At 52.6% G+C, this 19,524-nt stretch overlaps 1 protein-coding gene and 1 long non-coding RNA gene across 3 annotated transcripts in view; one reads left to right on the forward strand and one right to left on the reverse strand.

Moving 5' to 3' along the window:
* Positions 1-18,134, reverse strand: part of MAPRE3 (microtubule associated protein RP/EB family member 3) — a 36,396-nt gene extending 18,262 nt beyond the window's left edge. The window contains exon 1 of one of the 2 annotated variants that reach the window (XM_079968985.1): positions 18,037-18,134. In XM_079968985.1, the coding sequence (XP_079825111.1) occupies positions 18,037-18,065 (29 nt within the window). In that variant the 5' untranslated portion in view covers positions 18,066-18,134. The remainder of the gene's footprint in view (positions 1-18,036) is intronic. The other variant, XM_079968987.1, reaches the window with a different exon arrangement.
* The window catches only part of LOC307212024, a 448,212-nt gene that overhangs the window by 1,046 nt on the left and 427,642 nt on the right, over positions 1-19,524 (forward strand). The gene's annotated exons all lie outside the window — the stretch shown is intronic.

The raw sequence follows: 19,524 nt of genomic DNA on the forward strand, positions 1-19,524 counted from the left end.
AGCAGTTCTAAGAGGTTGCGTGGTTTTTTTTTAATCCCCCTGAACTGGCTCCCTCCTGACTACTAGTGAGGGCACAGAAGCACAACTGTGTGCTCGGTTTTGCCTGGGCCCAATATGATAATAATAATAATAATTTTAGTTGGTGTTTGCTTGTTTGTTTGTTTGTTTGTTTGTTTGTTTTTGTTGTTGTTGTTGTTGTTGTTGTTGTTGTTGTTGTTGTTGTTGTTGTTGTTCATACCCTGCCCATCTGGCTGGGTTTCCCCAGCCACTCTGGGCAGCTTCCAATGAAAGATTAGGTAAAGGTAATGGGACCCCTGACCATTAGGTCCAGTCGTGGCCGACTCTGGGGTTGTGGCGCTCATCTCGCTTTATTGGCCGAGGGAGCCGGCGTACAGCTTCCGGGTCATGTGGCCAGCATGACTAAGCTGCTTCTGGAGAAACAGAGCAGCGCAAGGAAATGCCGTTTACCTTCCTGCTGGAGTGGTACCTATTAATCTACTTGCACTTTGATGTGCTTTTGAAGTGCTAGGTTGGCAGGAGCAGGGACTGAGCAACAGGAGCTCACCCCATCGCGGGGAGTCGGACCACCGACCTTCTGATAGCCAAGTCCTAGGCTACGTGGTTTAACTCACAGCGCCACCCGTGTCCCTAACGAAAGATTAAAAATACATTAAAACATCAGTCATTAAAAACTTCCCTAAACAGGGCTGCCTTCATGATGTCTCTTGCTGGAAAATGGAACTGAGAGAATGCTGGAAGCCCACGACAGTGGACGCTCACTACTGAAGACAGGACTGCACCTTCTCAGGTTGCATAAAGCAGCCTTCGCCACAGCTGCAGCCGGCAAGGCCATGCCGGCCTGGGGCTGACTGGAGTCGAAAACATCTGGAAGGAACCAGGTTGGCAAAGGCTGGTGCAAAAGTTTCCGTATATTCTGCTTCAAATCAATGTGTTTCTACAGTTGCAACACCAGGAATGCACTCTCATTTAGAGATTACCTCAATTACAAAGGGAATTTTTGGATTTAAATCCATGATTTAGTGTTGTCTCTTCACCTGGTGATTTAAACCATAGAAATTAGCTGGCCCAACCTGCCCAGGAGTGCTGCTGAGGGATGCTTCACCGGGGGGGGGGGGGGTGCAATGAGCTGCAGGCGGGGGCTGGTGCTTGTTTGTACTGGGCAGCTGCAGCTTGGATCCCATCCTTGCATTTTCTGGGGTTGGAACTCTGCCTGCAATATTCACAGCTGGTGTTCTGCCCGGTCTCTCCCTCCCTCCCTCTGCCACTGGCCCATGAGAGGCTAATGTCCACACAGTTGAAATACCCACTTAACAGGCTCTAATTTTTACTCAGTGAGATCAGAAAAGAAGATTTCCAAGTGAAATGGAGCAGAAGTAGGGGGCCTTTTCTTGGGGAACAGCAGACACTCCTGGATGACTGTCAGGCGGATGTTACCAAGGTCGCTCGCACTGATCCTGCCCAGGACAGCAAGGAAGGACTGTGCTGCCCCAAAACCACCGCTTGGGACTTCTGCACTGCAAACCATCCTCCGTGGGAAAGAGCCACAGAGTGTTGCATCTGTGAACATTATCAGTGGCCCAAGACACCCCTAGAGGAGCAGCCTCTGTCCCTGCTTGCCTTTGCTCCGGCGGCTGTGCCCCGTTCACACGGAAGCACTTACCTGGTGGGAGCCAAATGGGCCACACCTACAGGGCCCAGGAGGCGATGATGCCCCTGCCTAGCCTGCCGGGGAGAGAGGCATTCCATGCACCTTCCTTGCTGTTGCGGCTCAAAAGAATCCCAGCAGCCCCAGGTTCCTTTTCCTCCTCCTCCTCCTCCTCCTCCTCCTCCTCCTCCTCCTCCTCCTCCTCCTCCTCCTCCCTCTCGCTTCTCCTGAACTCACAAAGGCACCTCCAGAAGCAGGTCTAAATAAGGCACCTAAATCCCAGCAAAGTTTAGACAGTCACCAAATCTCATTTTAAGATGGGATTAGAGCCCCAAAAGGCCCTGGCGAGGGGAACACAGGTCAAGTGAGTGGCAGTCCTGCTAGGACACAGCCCTCGCCCACAGCCCTCGCCAGCCCCCTCCCTCAACCGACCCAACATGCAAGCTGAACTCTGGCTCCACAGGCGGCCTAGGAGGGCACAGAAGCCAGATGAAGGCAAGCTGTGCCAGGGCACATAGTGGCAACTGGGACAGAGCAGGGAGAAAGGAAGGACTGACTGGCGGACCAGTAAACCTGAAGGAACGTCTCCACCTCCATCGTTCTGCCCGGACACTGAGGTCCAGCACCGAGGGCCTTCTGGCGGTTCCCTCACTGTGAGAAGCCAAGTTACAGGGAACCAGGCAGAGGGCCTTCTCGGTGGTGGTGCCCGCCCTGTGGAACGCCCTCCCTTCAGATGTCAAAGAGAACAACAACTACCAGACTTTTAGAAGACATCTGAAGGCAGCCCTGTTTAGGGAAGCTTTAAATGTTTGATGTATTACGGTATTTTAATATTTTGTTGGAAGCCGCTCAAAGTGGCTGGGGAAGCCCAGCCAGATGGGTGGGGTATAAATAAACAAATTATTATTATTATTATTATTATTATTATTATTATTATTATTATTCTGTGGGCAACTGCTGGGAACTTTTTGCCATCTTAGCGAGATGGATTATGAAAGACAGGCAGCTTGGCTTGTCAAGCATGTTGAGGCCCAAGATGCTCCTAGACTCCTTGTGTTGCTTTCAAGAGCCGAGCACGACTCCTTTCCTGCCGGAAGGTTTTGCTTAGCCACAATGCCAGCTCTGGGAGCGCTGGCTCTGGGAGGCGGCCTAATCTCCCTGCTGAATCCCGTCCCAACCTGCGCAGCAGCATTGCACCCGCCTGCCGCCAGCTCAGCAGAGGGGGAGCTCACAAAGGCCCAGTGGCTCCCTCTGGGTGCCCCTCAGCTGAGACCTCCCAGCTGGAAAGTTCCAGGCTTTTCTTTCGGGCCAGTCATCCCATTGTGTGCCTAGTCCTGCTTATTCGAGTCCCAAGGCAGAAGCGTTCAGAGGGGGGCTTTAGGGAGCCATCTGCATGCAAAGAGCAAATGTGTTCTAACAGGGGAAACCAAGCAGAAGTAGGCAGCGCGCCAAGCGCCCGGGACAGACCCAGCTCCAGCACTGGGCAGGAACAGAAGGAAGGGGAAATGGAGCACAACAGCTCTGGATCTCAGAGAGGGGCCTCACTGCCACCGCCACAAGTTTTTCTCAGCGGCCTCCTGGCTTGGGGGGTCCAGAGAGACTGCCTTCCATGGACCAGTAGAAGAGGCTGCCATTGCGCCCAGGGAGGAGACCTCTGCGGATCCCCAGAACCACCAGGATCAAACAAGAAGCAATGCTCTGAAGCAGCCAACTGACCGCTTGCTTAGCACTATGATAATACTACCTCTCTGCATAAGGAGGCAGGCAGAGCCCCAACCTCCGCACCTTCTGTGCCGTGTCTGAAACTGCTATTAGTTTAAGAGTGGAAGCCAGCAAGGGGACCTGCCCTTCTCTTCTTCCCAGGCAGATCCCCCCAAACCCCTCCCCACACCCACTCAAGAAGTTCTCCAACTCCCCAGAGCAGATTGGGGTGGGCAGGCAGAGTGGCAGGAGGGAGGAGATGAAAGGAAACCGGCTTCCGCTCGTGTCCAGACATGGATGGATGGAGTCCTGGACGGGCACCTGAAGCTCACAGCGCACACTCCACTCCTTTCTGCTGGGCAGGGGGGAGCACAGCTCCTTGCTCCTCCTCAAGGCTACCAAACACAGGCATACGCAAACCAAGAAAAAAACAGGCACATTGCCAGGGTGGATTTGATTTAAATCAAATCAAATCGATTTAAATCACAATTTAAGTCACTAGTCAGTAAGATTTGGTTTAAATCATTTTTTTTACAGAAAGACTAATTCTTGCTGGTATAATCCTAATATTTACAACCAGATGAAAGTTTCATTTTTGGAATAATAAATTTTCAGAGTAGTTTTTACAGTTCTGTCAAAAATTACTGATTTGGTTATACTATTAGAAATACATAGTTAATTATGAAATTATTGTGAGGTTTAGTAAGTTAACTGTTTATATTTGGACAACGTTTCTGCTGTACTTTATTGGAAGGAGAAAAATAATCATTTCCTTAATAACAATTTATTTACTAAAATAAGAACATTATAGCGTATATATCTATGTTTGTTAGCTGATGTGGTTAAACAATTTAATTTTATCCACCCTGCACATTGCTGCACCCATACAAGGCAATGCACACTGCCCTGACCTCCTCAAGGGTCCCTGGAGGTGCTGGGCCACGCTTGGACACAGCTCTCCGACTAGCTGGAGTCTGAAACCCCTGAGCTTCCTTCCAGAGACCCACAACCTGCTCATGTGAAGGGCTCCAAGAACACTGCAAGCTGCCCTTTGACCAGGTCAAACCCTTGGTCCATCTAGAACAGGACTGTCCATGCTGACCGGCAGCGTCTCTCCATGGAACATCCCCAATCCTGCCTAGAGATACCAAGGATTGAACTGGGCATTTCTGCTTGCAGAGCAGATGCTCTCCCACTGCTCAGCAAGATGGCCTTTGTTGGGGAGGTCACAAGCTCCTTTGCTTGTCCACAGACGGAACAAGACTTGTGCATCAAGCCAGAGAATTCCTAGCCTCCCCGTCCTGAAGATGTACTGTGGATTAAATGCAAATGCACTAAGAGAAACACAGTCAGGTTGCTTTAAGTAACCCCCCCCCCCTCAATCTCAGTTGGTGAAAGTGGGGCCAGATAAAGAGAATTCAGCCAGCTCCCAGAAGGTGTTCCGGGTCTGGTTTGGGTGGGTCTGCAGGAGCCAGGAATGCGCCAGCTGCAGCGCCAGCCATTACTCCCGACACTGCTAGGATGTGCGGACTCCCACGGGTGAGAACAGGAAATTTATTTATTTGGATTATTCTTTAAATCTGCCTTCTCCCTTTCTGCCAAATGGTGCTTACAGGAGGAGTGCAATGGGACAGAAAGGATGCGGTGGTCTTTGGAGGGTGCTGGGATCCCGATTTGCCAGCCAGTGCCAGGTCTTGGAAACCATTTCCCCAAAACCTGAAGAAGGCTGTGCAGATGCGGGCCTCCCCAGAAGCCGTGATGTGCAGAAGATGCAGCCAGAGAAAGTGGGCCTCTCTGAAGAGATGGCTCAGCTCTAGCTGTAGACACAGGCATTCACTCTAACACAGGCAAGGAGGCACTAGACTCCAAGCCAACCAAGAAAAATATTTCACATCCCTTGGCCGAGCATCACATTCTAAGCCCCGGGGATTTCCCCCAGAGCGTCACTCTGATACTGCAAAGGCAAACAAGGAACTGAAACCAGAGTGCAGGTTTAGCCCGACCCAGAACAGCAAACCAGGCAGGGAAGCACAAGCACAAAACTAGCTCCGCTCCCAAGAGCTCAGGCGTGGGGTCCCTGCAGTCTGGAACAAAAGTCCCATCCGATGTCAACACAGGCTCCAGAATTATGGGCAAAATACTCTCTATTCACTTTCTCCATGCCATGCATAATCTGACAGACATCTATTATGTCCCGCCCCCACCTCCCCCCCCCAACTAAAAATTCCCAAGCATTGCAACCTCTCCTCACAGGGGATTTGATCGAGCCCCTCGAGCAGTTCGATAGCCCTTCCCTGCACCTTTATCAGCTCTACAATATCTTTTTCGAAGTGTTGCAGCATTTCAAGAGTGGTCGCACTACAGATTTCACAGAATCATAGAGTTGGAAGGGATCCTGAGGATCATCTAGCCCCACCCCCTGCAACGCGGGAATGGGCAGCAACTGTCCCTTGCCTAAAGGAAGGCTCCGTCTCAATCTAGAGGCAACTGGGAACAGTCTTCGAAGCTCCCCTTGTTCTAGGCGCATTTTGCAGCAGGGAATTTCATCAGCACGAGCAGTTTCTGAGCTCTGGGCACAGTACTGTGCCGAAGATTTCAGATGAAAACTGCAGAGTGGAGGGAAAGGAGGACCTTTTTCTGCCTCCCCACTTCCAGCTACTCTCTAAGGACCCTGGAGAAGACACCCTCTTAAGAATATTAGAGGGGTGGGCAGGGGAAGGACTAGACAATGTGAAAAATGAACAAAATATCTTAGCTACAGTTCATTCATTTTCAGCTTTGTATTCTTCTTATAAATAAAGCATGCCCAGACTGTCCACTGCTGTGCCCACAACCTAGGCTTAAGCTGCCCTTTAGCTCCTGGCTTCCATATCTCAGGTTCTAAACTGACTGTGAACTCTGCAGCGCTGCTCACTCCAGAGCCTCTCTTCTGCTATGAGCCAGGCCTCTGACTCTTGGTGAGAGAAGTCCCCAAACTCTACAGAAACACCATCCTGCGCCATCCCCTCCTTGCCAACAGCATCCCATCTGGAGCATCAACATGAACGCCTCTTTCCACCAGCCTTCATGTGATACCCTTCAGAGGAAGCATATGGCCAGGGAGCACTTTGTTATGCCTATGTAGTAAAGCCCGCTGTCACGAGATTGTGCCAAGTTCACGTGGTGATGGCAGGGCCTGGCACACCCAGACAACACCAAGGGAGAGGAGGAGGAGGAGGAGGAAGAGCTGAGAAAGCCCCAACAACAAAGCCCCGCAAGAGCGCCTCAGGGATCTCAGAAGGACGTGTGCTGGACTCCACTCCATGGGTGGGTTGTCCCAACCAAAGACGTCACTAACAGCAGAGCGACCAGGAAGGCAGACAACTATGTCTGCTTCCGAACTCCAGAGAACTCTTTTGTTAATGTTTTGGAGCTGCTGAAAGGCCCCCCCCACCACCACCACCACCGACTGCTGGGAATTCATGAAAGTAAAAACATCACTCGCACCCACACTTCAGAAAGATTGTAGGGGGGGGGGGCAGTCAAACCCAGATTCCCTTCCCATACTCTGACGAACTGTCCACCCTGATCCATCAGACAGGGCTGTGGGGAAGGGGCGCACAAAGACCAAACAGGAGGCTATATAAAGAACTATCGCTGGAGTGAGTAACCATGGAGAGCAGGAATTCCACCCAAGCCACACAGCTGTCTTTGGGGCCTCTGAGCCAGACCGCAGAGCTCCAAGGTAAGCAACAACTGTGGGCATTTCTCGGCTTGCATATATCCTCCCTTCAAGGAGCGCAAGCGACACCCACAGACTTTGGCATCTGCATTTCTCTGCCAGCCAGAGCCCCACGTGGAAACACGGCTGAAGATCAGCACCAGAGACGTGGACTGTAGCGATGGTGCCTGCCACAAACAGAGGAAAAGCAAACAAGAGGAGTGGTGGGTGGGCCCAGTGTGCAAGCAAGTGGCAAGCCCTTTTCAAATAAAGCAGAATTAAACAAGGCCGCTGCTGCTGCTGCAGCAGGCAGGCGTCTCCACTACAAGGCAAAACAATCCCTGCTCTTGCCAAAGCGCCATTAGAAGCCACACTCGCCACCTTTTCACTTTCTATAATCCCGGCAATTAAAAAAGGGACCCTGCCTGGGCGATAACTCAGAAATATGCGCAGGCAAGGCCAGCAGACTTTTCTGGAGCAGGCCAGCTGTGGCAGTTGTGCATCGGAGGGCCCTGAGCAGGAAAGACTCCCTTTACAGGAGCGGAGGTGGGGGGTCAGCTTTCCATCAGAACCAGGACAGGCCCCCCACACCCCCTGCAGCTCAGACCGCCTCTCCTCAACCCCCACCTCATCCTTTTGGCTGTTCTGAGCCTGCACCTCGTTCTCCAGACCCTTTGCAGCTGCCTGTCCCAAATTAAGTTTCATGCACACAGACCCACCACCACAACCCCACCTGACAAGGCTCCTGACACAGCCTGAACTGGGGAAATCCTCAGACGTGGCTCCCAGGCAAGAGAAACCAGGATATATCCTCAGATATACCCATTTAGCAGCACTCTGGTGTGTGGGGAGGGGGGCAAGAATGGTGACAACTAGTTGGGGCCAGCTTCAGATTTCAAGGGTGGCTGGGCAAGAGGTTGTTGCAGGGCCCTTTGCAGCTGTGGCTTGACAAGCCAGGCTGTGCTGACACAGCTCCAGCAAAATTAACCGAGGGCCTGACCCACTTATCCAAGCAACACCTCTGCCCCAGGCCTGGGCACAGTGAGCAGCAGTGACACAGCATGCCAGCGGCGGCGGCGGCAGTACCACCCCCAGTCGGGCAGCTCACCCACCACCAGCTCCCCCTCAGCTGACTCACTTAACCAGAGCCTTCTAACTCCCAGCCCATAATGGGGGGGGGGGTCTCTGCCCATCCCCTTCAGATATGCTGAGCTATTTCAAGTATTTAAAAGCATTTTTGAACGAAGAGAGGGATACGAGGACCAGAGGCAAGGATCTGCAGAAGCAGCTGTCTGGGAAGCTTATGGAATTTCTTTCCTTGGAAATTTTCAAGGCATCCACCAGCAGCTGTTTGTCAGATCTGCAAAAATCCCAGGCTGCCCAGAAATCTGAAGTTTAGCTTCAGAAATCTGTGCAAGGAGGGAGACCACAAATCTCACACTCCCCCACAGTGAGGAGGCTGGAATCAAGAGCAGCCACCATGGTTTCCCAGGCTGCCCCCTGGGTTCCCGTCTCCTCCCTCCAGCTCCTCCTGCATTCCCTTGGAACCTTATCGCTCGGCCAGCCCTCTCCAGAAGCCCCTGCTCTGCTGATTCTCTCCTTTCTCTCAAGATGTTGGCAAGGTCAGTGTGAATGCAGAACATGCTTTTTTTTTGCATCTGTAGCAATACCCCCCCCCCCCGCTGTCCTGCACACTTCATCTCAATTTCCTTGTTACCTGCTATCAGGCTACACTGGGCTAAGTCAAGAGGAAGGGGCACAACACTCCATCCATCGGAAGAGCAGCCGGTCATCTCTGCACATTCCCAGCCACCCTGAATGATGCGCCTGCTGAGTGAACCTGCATCAGCAGAGAGGCAGTCAGACTCCTCAAGAGAAGCGCCGTCTCAGGCACAAACAGCAGATATTCTGTCTGACAGGTTCATAAATATGAGCACCATCCAGGCACAAAAGCGACCAAGGTGAAGTTTGAGGCTGGCTGGGCAGAGCATCTTTCCAGCAAGGGAACAGTTTCCTCCAAGACCTAGGAGAGCAGATGAGGCTTCTTTTCTCTCATGGGAACACAAGAGGCGGCAGCTGGAAGAGGCCAACGGGGGCCGTCCAGGCCAGCAGCCTCTTCTCACAGCAGCAAAGCACTTCGGCACAATGGAGGCAGTTGCTTGCACCAAGTCAAGGGACAGACGGAAACCAGGAAAGCTAAGGAAGGAGGCTCCACAAAGAGAGCTCTCACATCACTCCAAACGCAGCATTTCAGCAACTGCCTGTTCACACGTTCAGTTGGGGCAGTCCACACTTCTCAGACACCGACATCTGTATGGCATTTTGACACTCCAGCCCTAAAACAATGCCGTTCAAATGGCATCTGGCTCAAAACCCCACAGGGCCTCCCTCTTTTCTGACACTAGAGCGCCACAGAAACAGCTCCAGGGTTGGTGCCTTCCACACTTTGCTGACTCCGGCTCCCTTCATCTCTGGCCCCAGGCCACTCCGCCTGGGTTTAGACAGGGGTTGCTGGACAAAGTATCTGAAGGGCCCCAGGGCTGGGTGGGGCATGCACAGACTCCACCGGGAAGCAAGCACCTGGAGGAGCAGAGGCCAGGAAGAAGGGCAAGGATGAGCCGCCGAGGCGCGAGAAGAGAACGCCAACAGCACAACTGCTGACAGCCAAGGCAGCCAGAAAGGAGGGGAGAGCAATGGGGTCAGGAGGGGAGGGTGAATTTGCTGGCCGACCCAAAGGGCTTTGACAGCCAAGTGCAGCCACACCTTGCCTTGCCCTCTGCCGCAGGGGCAGAGCACTCAAAGGAGGCCTGCTGGGTCCCAAGGCAGGGCTCATTCATCATCAGCAGTCTGGCCAGAGGAGTCTCAGCAGCTGAAAAAAGAACGCAGCAACAGTGCCAGGCTGCCCAGTGCCCTGCCAGCCACCAAAAAGGGGCAAGCAGAAGGCAATGCCCACAAGCGGCTCAGAGCAAAGATGGTCCTCCAGCCACACCCTCTCCAGCTATGCCAGGGAGGCCTCTCTGCTGGCATCCCATCAGTCAACGGAGCAGCAGTGATGGGCAAGGATGTTTTGCAGAGAGCAAACCAACCGCGAACCGCCCTGACGGTGGGGTCCAGGATCTGCCCACAGGCTGAAGATTCTGGTATGCCCCAGACCCGGGATGAAAGCGTCCCATAAAAAGATTGCAGCTCCTTTTTTTGCACTTTGCCAACTCTTAGGAGCACTTCGCCAAGTGCCCACCACCACTTTTGGCCCTAAGAGAGAGCAGGATGAGGGCAAGGGGTGCGTGTGGAGCAGGACTGCGAATCTGGACGGGAGAGAGCAGAACCGGCTTTTCGGGTCGGATCCTGCTTGCAACTCCTGGGCCGGGTCCCCTGGACCTTCTTCCCGCAGGAAGCCCGGAGCCCAGCAGCCCCATCGGGGCTCCAGGGGCGCATTGGGGGGCCCTCCGTCCCTCCCTCCTTCCTTCCTCCCTGCGGGGAGACTCCGGCGGAGGAGGAGGAGGGGGGAAAAGGGGGGGCGCCTTCTCCCTCCCTCCCTCCCCCCCCGTCCAGGCAGGAGCCATTTTGCGGCAGCGGCGGCACGCGCGCGCACACGTGTCCCCGGGCCAGAGACCCGGAGGGAAGGGCGACACCGGCGCAGCGAGGGGGGGAGGGAGGGGCGAGGAGGCGGGGGGGCCCGTCCCTGCCCCCCCCCGACGGGACCTCCACCTGCTCCCGGCCAAGACCCCCCCGCCCCCCCCGAGACAGGGGCCCCCCTCCCCCCGGGCTGAGGGGAGCGGGACTCACGGCGGCGGTGGCGGCGCGGCAAGGGCGGCTGGCTGGCTCCGTCCTCCTCCTCCTCCTCCTCCTCCTCCGCCGCCTCCTCCTCCTCCTCCTCCTCACGGACCGGGCCGGCTCTGCTGGGGGGCCGGGAGGAGGGTCTTTCCGCGCATGCGCCGCCCCCGAGCAGCGCCGGACGACGGCGCTCGCCACCTGGCTCCGCCCTCCGCGCTGCCATGGCAACGCCAGGCGGAGGGCGGGGCGAGAGAGCGAGAGAGGCTTCTCCTCCCGCCTCGCCAGCCCCGCCCACGCGCCCCTCTGCGCACGCGCCGGAGCATCCCTGTCTCTCCGGGGAGCAGCAGGTTTGGCCCTCGGAGGAAGAGGCTGCCCGAGCATGTGCAGAGGCCCGCAGCCCTCGCCTCTGCGGGAGAGCCAATCATCGGCAAGGAGGAGGAAAGCAGGAAGAGGGGGCAGGATCAGGCCCAAGGAAACGGGGGCCCGGAAGGGGAAAGCGGAGCCCCCCTCGGACTTCTTCCCTAGCACATAGTTAAACTGTGGAACTCCCGCCCACAGGATCCTGGGCGCTGCTTTCCAAAAGGCAATGCTTCTCTCGGTTGCCTCGCACCAGAGGGCGGTCAAAGTAGCCTTGCATTCCTCCGCAAGCCCTTGGGAGGGAGGGGCTGGGCGTGAAGCCAGAGGGGGGGGGTCCCCACTAGGACCCCATTTAGGCCGGCCTCTGGCATTGGCCCACATTGGCAGCCTTCTGCTTCTTCTTTGGCGATCACTCTTAGCCCAGGAAGATGGTCTTCCGTGAACATGGTCTTAACAGTGAATCTGTAAGTGACTGTGGAGGCCAATTCTGGATCCACACGTTCTTCCACAGTGGGGACATTGGTTTCCAGGCAGGAGTTCATCCCGGTGAGGGTTAGCCAAGCAGGCTTCATCATCATCATCATCATCATAATTATTATTATTATTAGAATTTATATACCACCCTATACCCAGAGGTTATAGCACGTTTCTCCCTTGCATCCTGAGTTCGAGTGTCTTCAAAGCCTTTGGTCAAGGCTATTCTCCAACTGGAGCGCTCGCAGGCCAGTGTTTCCCAATTGTTGGTGTTTATACTACATTTTTTTAGATTGGTCTTGAGAGCGTCTTTAAACCTCTTTTGTTGACCACCAGCATTACACTTTCCATTTTAAAGTTCAGAATAGAGTAGTTGCTTTGGAAGATGATCATCAGGCATCCGCACAACATGATGAGTCCAACGAAATTGATGTTGAAGAATCCTTGCTTCAACGCTCATGATCTTTGCTTCTTCCAGTACACTGGCATTAGTTTGCCAAGTGATTTTTTTGAGACACCGTTGATGGAATCTTTTGAAGAGTTGGAGATGGTGTTTACAAGTGGTCCGCATTTCACAAGCATACAGTAAGGTTGGTAGTACTGTACAGTAGCTTTGCAAACAGGCATTTTGGTTTCCCTGCGAATGTCCCAGTCCTCAAAAACTCCGCACTTCAATCAGGAGAAAGCCGCACTTGCAGAGCTCAGGCTATGCTGGATTTCAGCATCAGTGCCGGCCCTTGTGGAAAGATAACTGCCCAGGTAGGAGAAATGATTGACACTTTCCAACGTTACACCACTGAGTTGGATTTGTGGCACTGCAAAGGGGTTGTTGAGTGATAGGCCAAGCTTTTCGTAAGCTTCTGCAAAGATATTTAGGATGGTTTGGAGGTCATTCTCTGAGTGTGTGCATACTACGTTGTCATCAGCATCTATGACGGAAGTTATGGTAACCTTACTCTTTGCTTTCTGCCTGCTCAGATTAAAGAGCTTTCCATCTGTTCAGTATATGATTTCTACTCTTGTGGGGTTCTACTCTTTGACAATGTGTAGGATCATGGCAATGAAAATAATGAATAGAGTTGGGGCAATAACACAACCCTGTTTAACACCTGATCCCACTGTGAATGGTTCACTTTGAAAGCCATTGTTGCTGTCATATTATCATAGAGGAGCCAAAAGATGTTCACAAATTTATCTGGGCAGCCGATTTTCAGAGGAACAGTCCACAGGGCATTACGATTTACAGTGTCGAAAGCCTTAGTCAGGTCAATAAATGCCATAGACAGGGGTTGGTTTTCCTCTCTGCATTTTTATTGAAGCTGTTGAGCGGTGAAAAACATGTCCACTGTCCTCCTAGAAGTCTAAAACCATTTTGGGGAGCCTCAGATATGGTTAGGAAAGTGTTTGCTAAAATCCTTGCAAGAATTTTGCCGGCTGCAGCTAACAGAGATGCCTCAATAGTTTCCGCAATCCGCTCTGTCACCTTTTTTAAAGGGATTGATAATTTTGGCGTCCCTAAAGTCTGCTGGGATCTCTTCTCTCTCCCAGATTTTTTCAATGAGCTTGTGAAGTTGTTGTGTAAGTTCAATTCTGCCCACTTTGAAGACTTCAGCAGGTATCCCATCAGGTCGGCTGGCTTTGTTGTTTTTCATTTGGTTAATAAGGGGTGATATGATAGCTATGTTCAGATATATAAAAGGATGTCACATAGAGGAGGGAGGAAGGTTGTTTTCTGCTGCTCCAGAGAAGCGGACACGGAGCAATGGATCCAAACTACAAGAAAGAAGATTCCACCTAAACATTAGGAAGAACTTCCTGACAGTAAGAGCTGTTTGACAGTGGAATTTGCTGCCAAGGAGTGTGGTGGAGTCTCCTTCTTTGGAGGTCTTTAAGCAGAGGCTTGACAACCATATGTCAGGAGTGCTCTGATGGTGTTTCCTGCTTGGCAGGGGGTTGGACGCGATGGCCCTTGTGGTCTCTTCCAACTCTATGATTCTATGATTCTGATATTGCAAGCTCATCTCTATCTTGGTTTTGCAGAATTTGTGAGAGAACCTCAACAGCTATGGGGGAGTTGCAGTTTAGGAGATGCTGGTAATGTTCTTTCCAGCACAGTTAAATAGCTTATTTATCTTTTAGAAGTGTGGTACCATCTGCTGAGTGTAGGGGGCATATGACATGATTTATTGCCCCATAGATGGTCTTTGTGGCTTAAAAAAAAACTGTGCATCGTGAGTGTTGACTAAGGATCTCTTGAGCTTTTTTATCCACCAGGTGTTCTTTAGCTCTCTGGTTCTTCTTTGAACCTCAGCCTTAGCGTTGACATTGGTTTTTTCTTAGTGGCGCAGTTTCTATCTCTTTGCCAGATCTGAAATGCCTTCCTTTTCTTGTCAATCATGTGTTCAATCTCACTGTCATTCTCATCAAACCAGTCCTGGTGTTTCTTGGTTTGGTATCCAATAGTTTGTTCACAGGTAATGGATGTTTTTAGCTTGGTCTAGTGTTCCTCAATGTTATCAGGGAACTCTGAAAGCAGGTGGTCCTTAAGAGTCATTTGGAAGCAATCCCGCTTAATATGATCTTGAAGGGCCTGAGTGTTCATTTTGCGATTGGTTTCCTTCCTTGAAGCCTGCGTTGAGGTATAATCTTGCTAGCCATCATGGAGCGTATTAGTCGGTGATCTGTCCAGCAGTCGTCGGCACTCGTCATAGCTCTGGTAAGGAGCACATCACGGCGATCTTCCCCTCGGACAATAACATAGTCTAAGAGGTGCCAATGGTTCGACCGAGGATGCCTCCATGATGTTTTAAATGTATTTTTTTGTCGAAAGAGTGTGTTGGTGATAACAAGGTTGTGCGCTGCACATATCGTCAAAAGCAAGATTCCGTTCTGGGTGTCTCCTGGGCTGAGCGTGAAGTCGGAGGGGGGTCCCCACTAGGAGGCCCAGCTAGGCCGGCCCCCGGCCTTGGCCCACATTGGCAGCCTACCGATGCCCTGGCTGCCTCTGCAATTCAGGGAGCAGGACAGCAGCCAGCAAGACCCACAAGGAGACCCAGCAGCCCCACGGCCTCCCTCTGACCACCAAGAGACCTGCCCTTGCCCAAGCCAAGTTCCAGCAGGAGTGCCTTGCAGGGGGTTGGACCAGATGACCCTCGGGTGCCCCCCCCCACTCTACAAGTCTAGGATTCCAAGCAGGTGCAGGCTGCCTGTTTCTGGCGTGATCTTTGGGGTTTCTGCTGCATTCATCCTGCAAGGAAAGGCAGACGAGTTGAGCGCTAACCTTGCCTCTTCCATCCCAGCCTCCAAAACCTGACCCCCCAAGGGCCTTTAGGGATGCCAGCAAAGCAGCAGCGCATGACCCAAGAAGGGAGGGTGCGGGCATGTGCAAGAGGCAGCTGGCATGCCCAGGGCGGCTGGTTGTGGGGCAGGAGGTCTGCATGTGGCTTCTCAGGAGGCCTGAGCGTGTCGTGTGCCTGCTCTTAAAAAGCCTTTTCCTCAAAGCACGTAAACTAAAAGGAGCAAGTCAGAAGTGGTATAAACCCATCTCATCCTTCAAGGTCAGACCTTGTACAAGCCAGAGCGGGCCAGGCAGGTGAGAGCTCCAGGGCATAAAAGACGGAGATAAACAAAAACCAAGGCTGTCCGGATCAGTCAGCTGGTGAGGGATTAAAAACATATTAGCACACCCAATTAGCTGTGCAAGACCGGATGGAAGGGATGAGGCCAAGTGACGAAGGGTAGCAGCATGGAGGGTGTCTGTTTTTATCTTGTGAACAGCACTGAGATCTTTGGATGAAGGCTGGTATATAAATCAAATAAATATTTTTCTAAAAAAGAAAATAGCACTGGCAGACTTCTGGATTTGTTCAACCGCGGAACTCCCGCAGGAGGCAACCACCAACCTAGATGGCTTTAAAATAGGGTGAGACAATACTAGAAACCCCAGGAGGGGAGGGGAGTCTTGTGTTTGAATTCTGCTTGCAGGGTTCCCACAGGCATCTGGTTGGCCGCTGTGAGTACAGGATGCTGTGCTTGATGGGCCCCCTTTGGCCGGATCCAGCAGGGCTACTTTCACCTTCTTCTGTATGTCCCAGGCTCAGCAGCAGAGCCAGCCATGGGAGTCGCACTCCAGCTGTAGCGCACAGGGCTCCTCGGAAGCCTCTGCCCCATGGCAAGGGGTCCAGAACCACAACCAGAGCCCTGCAGCAGCTGGATTTGGGCCAAAGGGGTTCCATTGCGTCCAGCATCTTGTTCTCACAGCAGCCAACCCAATGGGAAGCTCACAGGGAGGGCTGGAGGGCACAGGCAGCCGTTCCCCCCACTTGGGATTCCCAGCAGCCCCCCGGAGAGCACAGGCGTCATGGCCAGCAGCCGCCCAGAGCCTTTGGGTCAGGCATGGATTTGTCTGCAAGATTAAAGGCATCCTAGTTCAACAAAGGTCCGTATAGTTAAAGCCATGGTTTTCCCAGTAGTGATGTATGGAAGTGAGAGCTGGACCATAAAGAAGGCTGATCACCGAAGAATGGATGCTTTTGAATTCTGGTGCTGGAGGAGACTCTTGAGAGTCCCATGGCCTGCAAGAAGATCAAACCTCTCCATTCTGAAGGAAATCAGCCCTGAGTGCTCACTGGAAGGACAGATCCTGAAGCTGACGCTCCAAGACTTTGGCCACCTCATGAGAAGAGAAGACTCCCTGGAAAAGACCCTGATGTTGGGAAAGATGGAGGGCACAAGGAGAAGGCGACGACAGAGGATGAGGTGGTGGGACACTGTTCTCAAAGCACCCAGCATGAGTTTGACCAAACTGCGGGAGGCAGTTGAAGACAGGAGGGCCTGGCGTGCTCTGGTCCAGGGGGTCACCAAGAGGCGGACGCGACTAAACGACGAAACAACAACAACAAGTTCAACAGTGCCCATCACAGCCACCCTCCCATATTTTATTTGCTGAAGGGAGAAGAGGTGAACTGATGAAGAAAGCAGGAGAAGCCCTTTCCTTGTCCTGAATTCAGTGTCACCCGGCCATCCCCTTCTGGCAGGACTCCTGGGAGGCTGCCAACATCACATCCAGCCCCCCTTCCGCTCCCCACTTGGCTTAACGTCCCGCCAGATGAACTCAAAAATTGTTCCTTTGTTCCGTGACATTTTTTGCTGTTCCTGATACAGTGGTACCTCGGGTTAAGTACTTAATTCGTTCTGGAGGTCCGTTCTTAATCTGAAACTGTTCTTAACCTGAAGCACCACTTTAGCTAATGGGGCTTCCCGCTGCCGCCGCACGATTTCTGTTCTCATCCTGAAGCAAAGTTCTTAACCTGAGGCACTATTTCTGGGTTAGCAGAGTCTGTAACCTGAAGCGTATGTAACCCGAGGTGCCACTGTACAGGCAAATTCTGCGCTCAGCTGCCCTTTTCCAGGAGGGGATCCGAGTCTCCAACCACGGAAGCTGACTTGTGCTGGATTCATGTCAGTGCTGCCTCCCTCTGGGCAGAACTGGGGCTCAGAGCAAGGAGCCAGAAGTAGCCATGCCTGACCCCTTGGTAGTCCAGCAGGTATCCCATCAGGGAAGTCACCCAGCCCATCCCCTGCCCCTTTGACCTGCAGCTGCCCCCTCCCCGGCACTGCTGGGCAGGGGCAAGAGGTGGCAAGGGGGGGGGTCAAAGGCAGAGGCGGGGGTGTGCTGCCTTCCCCTCCAGCTCTCATTGCCAAGCAAGTCTGCAAAGTGGACACTGGAAACACCTTACAAAATCCCCCCCCCAAAAAAAGCTAGTAGAAAGCTTATGCAAAGCAGAACAACATACAGTAGAATGCTAGCAGTATGTAAGTAAGTTAATAATAATAATAATAATAATAATAATAATAATAATAATAATAGAAAGCCCCCACCCATTTCACTGGGTTGCTGCAGCCACTCTTTCCCCATAAAAATGACCCACCAGCGTTAACTATTTCGTTTATATGCTGCACTTTCTCCGGAGGGGAGGGGGGGCATTTGGAGAGGAGAGGTGGTGGTGGTCCCACCTTTGGGACAGCTCAGTTGGGTTGGGCTAGATGACCCGCAGGGCCCCTTCCAACTCTACAATTCTATGATCCGCCGCCCAGTCCCCTGCTTTAGATCGTCCCCTTCCCTGGAGGCTTGGCCTTGTGGGGGGCTGCGAGGGGGCCCAGGCGCCATGCTGAGGCTCTGGGAGCCAGAGGGGCTGCCAGGAGGCCCAAGGCTGGGCATCATCCCTCCAGGGCCTCCCGCAGAGGGTGAGAGAGAGGCTGCCTCCTCTCGAGAAGAAGCCCTCCCGCCTCTTCCCCAGGAGGTGAGCTCAGCCCCCCCCTGTTGAATCTCAGCCCCCTCGCCAGCTGGCTCCCCACAACTAACCTTGAGGGCAAGTCTCCTTCCACGGCCATCGCAATGTGGCAACCCCAGCTGGGAGCTTGGCTACTTTCTGAAGAGGAGGGAGGACCATGGGGTTGCCAAGCAACCAGGGAACCCCCATTGCCCAGCCTGGAGTGTGGCGGTTGCTAGGCAACACGGGGATAGGGGATGCTTTCCAATCCCAGCCACTTCCTTGCAGAGTCAGGCTTCTGGGCCACCTCGCTCCATATTGTCCGAACTAGAAAGAACAGACTGACATCAAGATAGATGAAGGGGAGATTAAAGAAGAATGAAGTGGCTAAGTCAGGAAGTAATGGACTTATATTTGCAACGGGGGTGGTAAACCTGATTTAAAAAATAAATAAATTGTATTAAATTTAAATAATTTGGGCTGATTTGTAATCGGTTGGAAAACCAATAAAAATAATATATATAAAAAGAAAGGAGCTTATTTATGAAGAACTTTCTGAAGGCAAGAGCTGTTCAACAATGGGAGGGACTCCCTCAGAACGTGGTGGAAACTCCTTCCTTGGTGTTTTTTAGCAGAGGTTGGATGGCCGTCTGTCATGGATGCTTTAGTGGAGATTCCTGCACTGCAGAGAGACATCACCTTGCCGACAAAGGCCCGTATAGGTAAAGCCATGGTTTTCCCAATAGTGATGTATGGGAGTGAGAGCTGGACCATAAAGAAGGCTGATTGCCGAAGAATGGATGCTTTTGAATTCTGGTGCTGGAGGAGACTCTTGAGAGTCCCCTGGACTGCAAGAAGATCCAACCTCTCCATTCTGAAGGAAATCAGCCCTGAGTGCTCACTGGAAGGACAGATCCTGAAGCTGAGGCTTCAATGCTTTGGCCACCTCATGAGAAGAGAAGACTCCCTGGAAAAGACCCTGACGTTGGGAAAGATGGAGGGCACAAGGAGAAGGGGACGACAGAGGACCAGGTGGTTGGACAGTGTTCTCAAAGCTACCAGCATGAGTCTGACCCAACTGCGGGAGGCAGTGGAAGACAGGAGGGCCTGGCGTGCTCTGGTCCAGGTGGTCACGAAGAGGCGGACACGACTAAACGACTAAACAACAACAACAACTACCTGCACTGCAGGGGGCTGGACTAGATGACCCTGGGGTCCCTTCCAGTTCTACTGTTCTGTGATTCTATGGGCCAGAGTGTGGCGCTTGCCCCAGCAGCTCAAGCTTGAGCATGACAAGCGCAGTTCCAAGGCCATCGTTAGGCCTGGACGGTTGAGGCTTCAGCCAGCAATAGAAAATTAGTATACAGCAGCTTAGAGCATGCCCCATATATCAGTTAATAATTGGCATTACGCACTGATGCTTATTATGGAATATTTGCAAACAGTATGATCTTATTGTCTACCTCCTCTTGGGAAGTAAACAACAAAAGTAACCCTGCTCTAAACTCCCTTGATTTTTGGCTCCACGTGACTCAATCACGCTTGCTTTGCAACTGAAAGGGCGTTGGAATCTGTGCAGA

The sequence above is a fragment of the Podarcis cretensis genome (genome assembly GCF_951804945.1).
Source record: "Podarcis cretensis genome assembly, chromosome: 3".
NCBI classification, from domain to species: domain Eukaryota; kingdom Metazoa; phylum Chordata; class Lepidosauria; order Squamata; family Lacertidae; genus Podarcis; species Podarcis cretensis.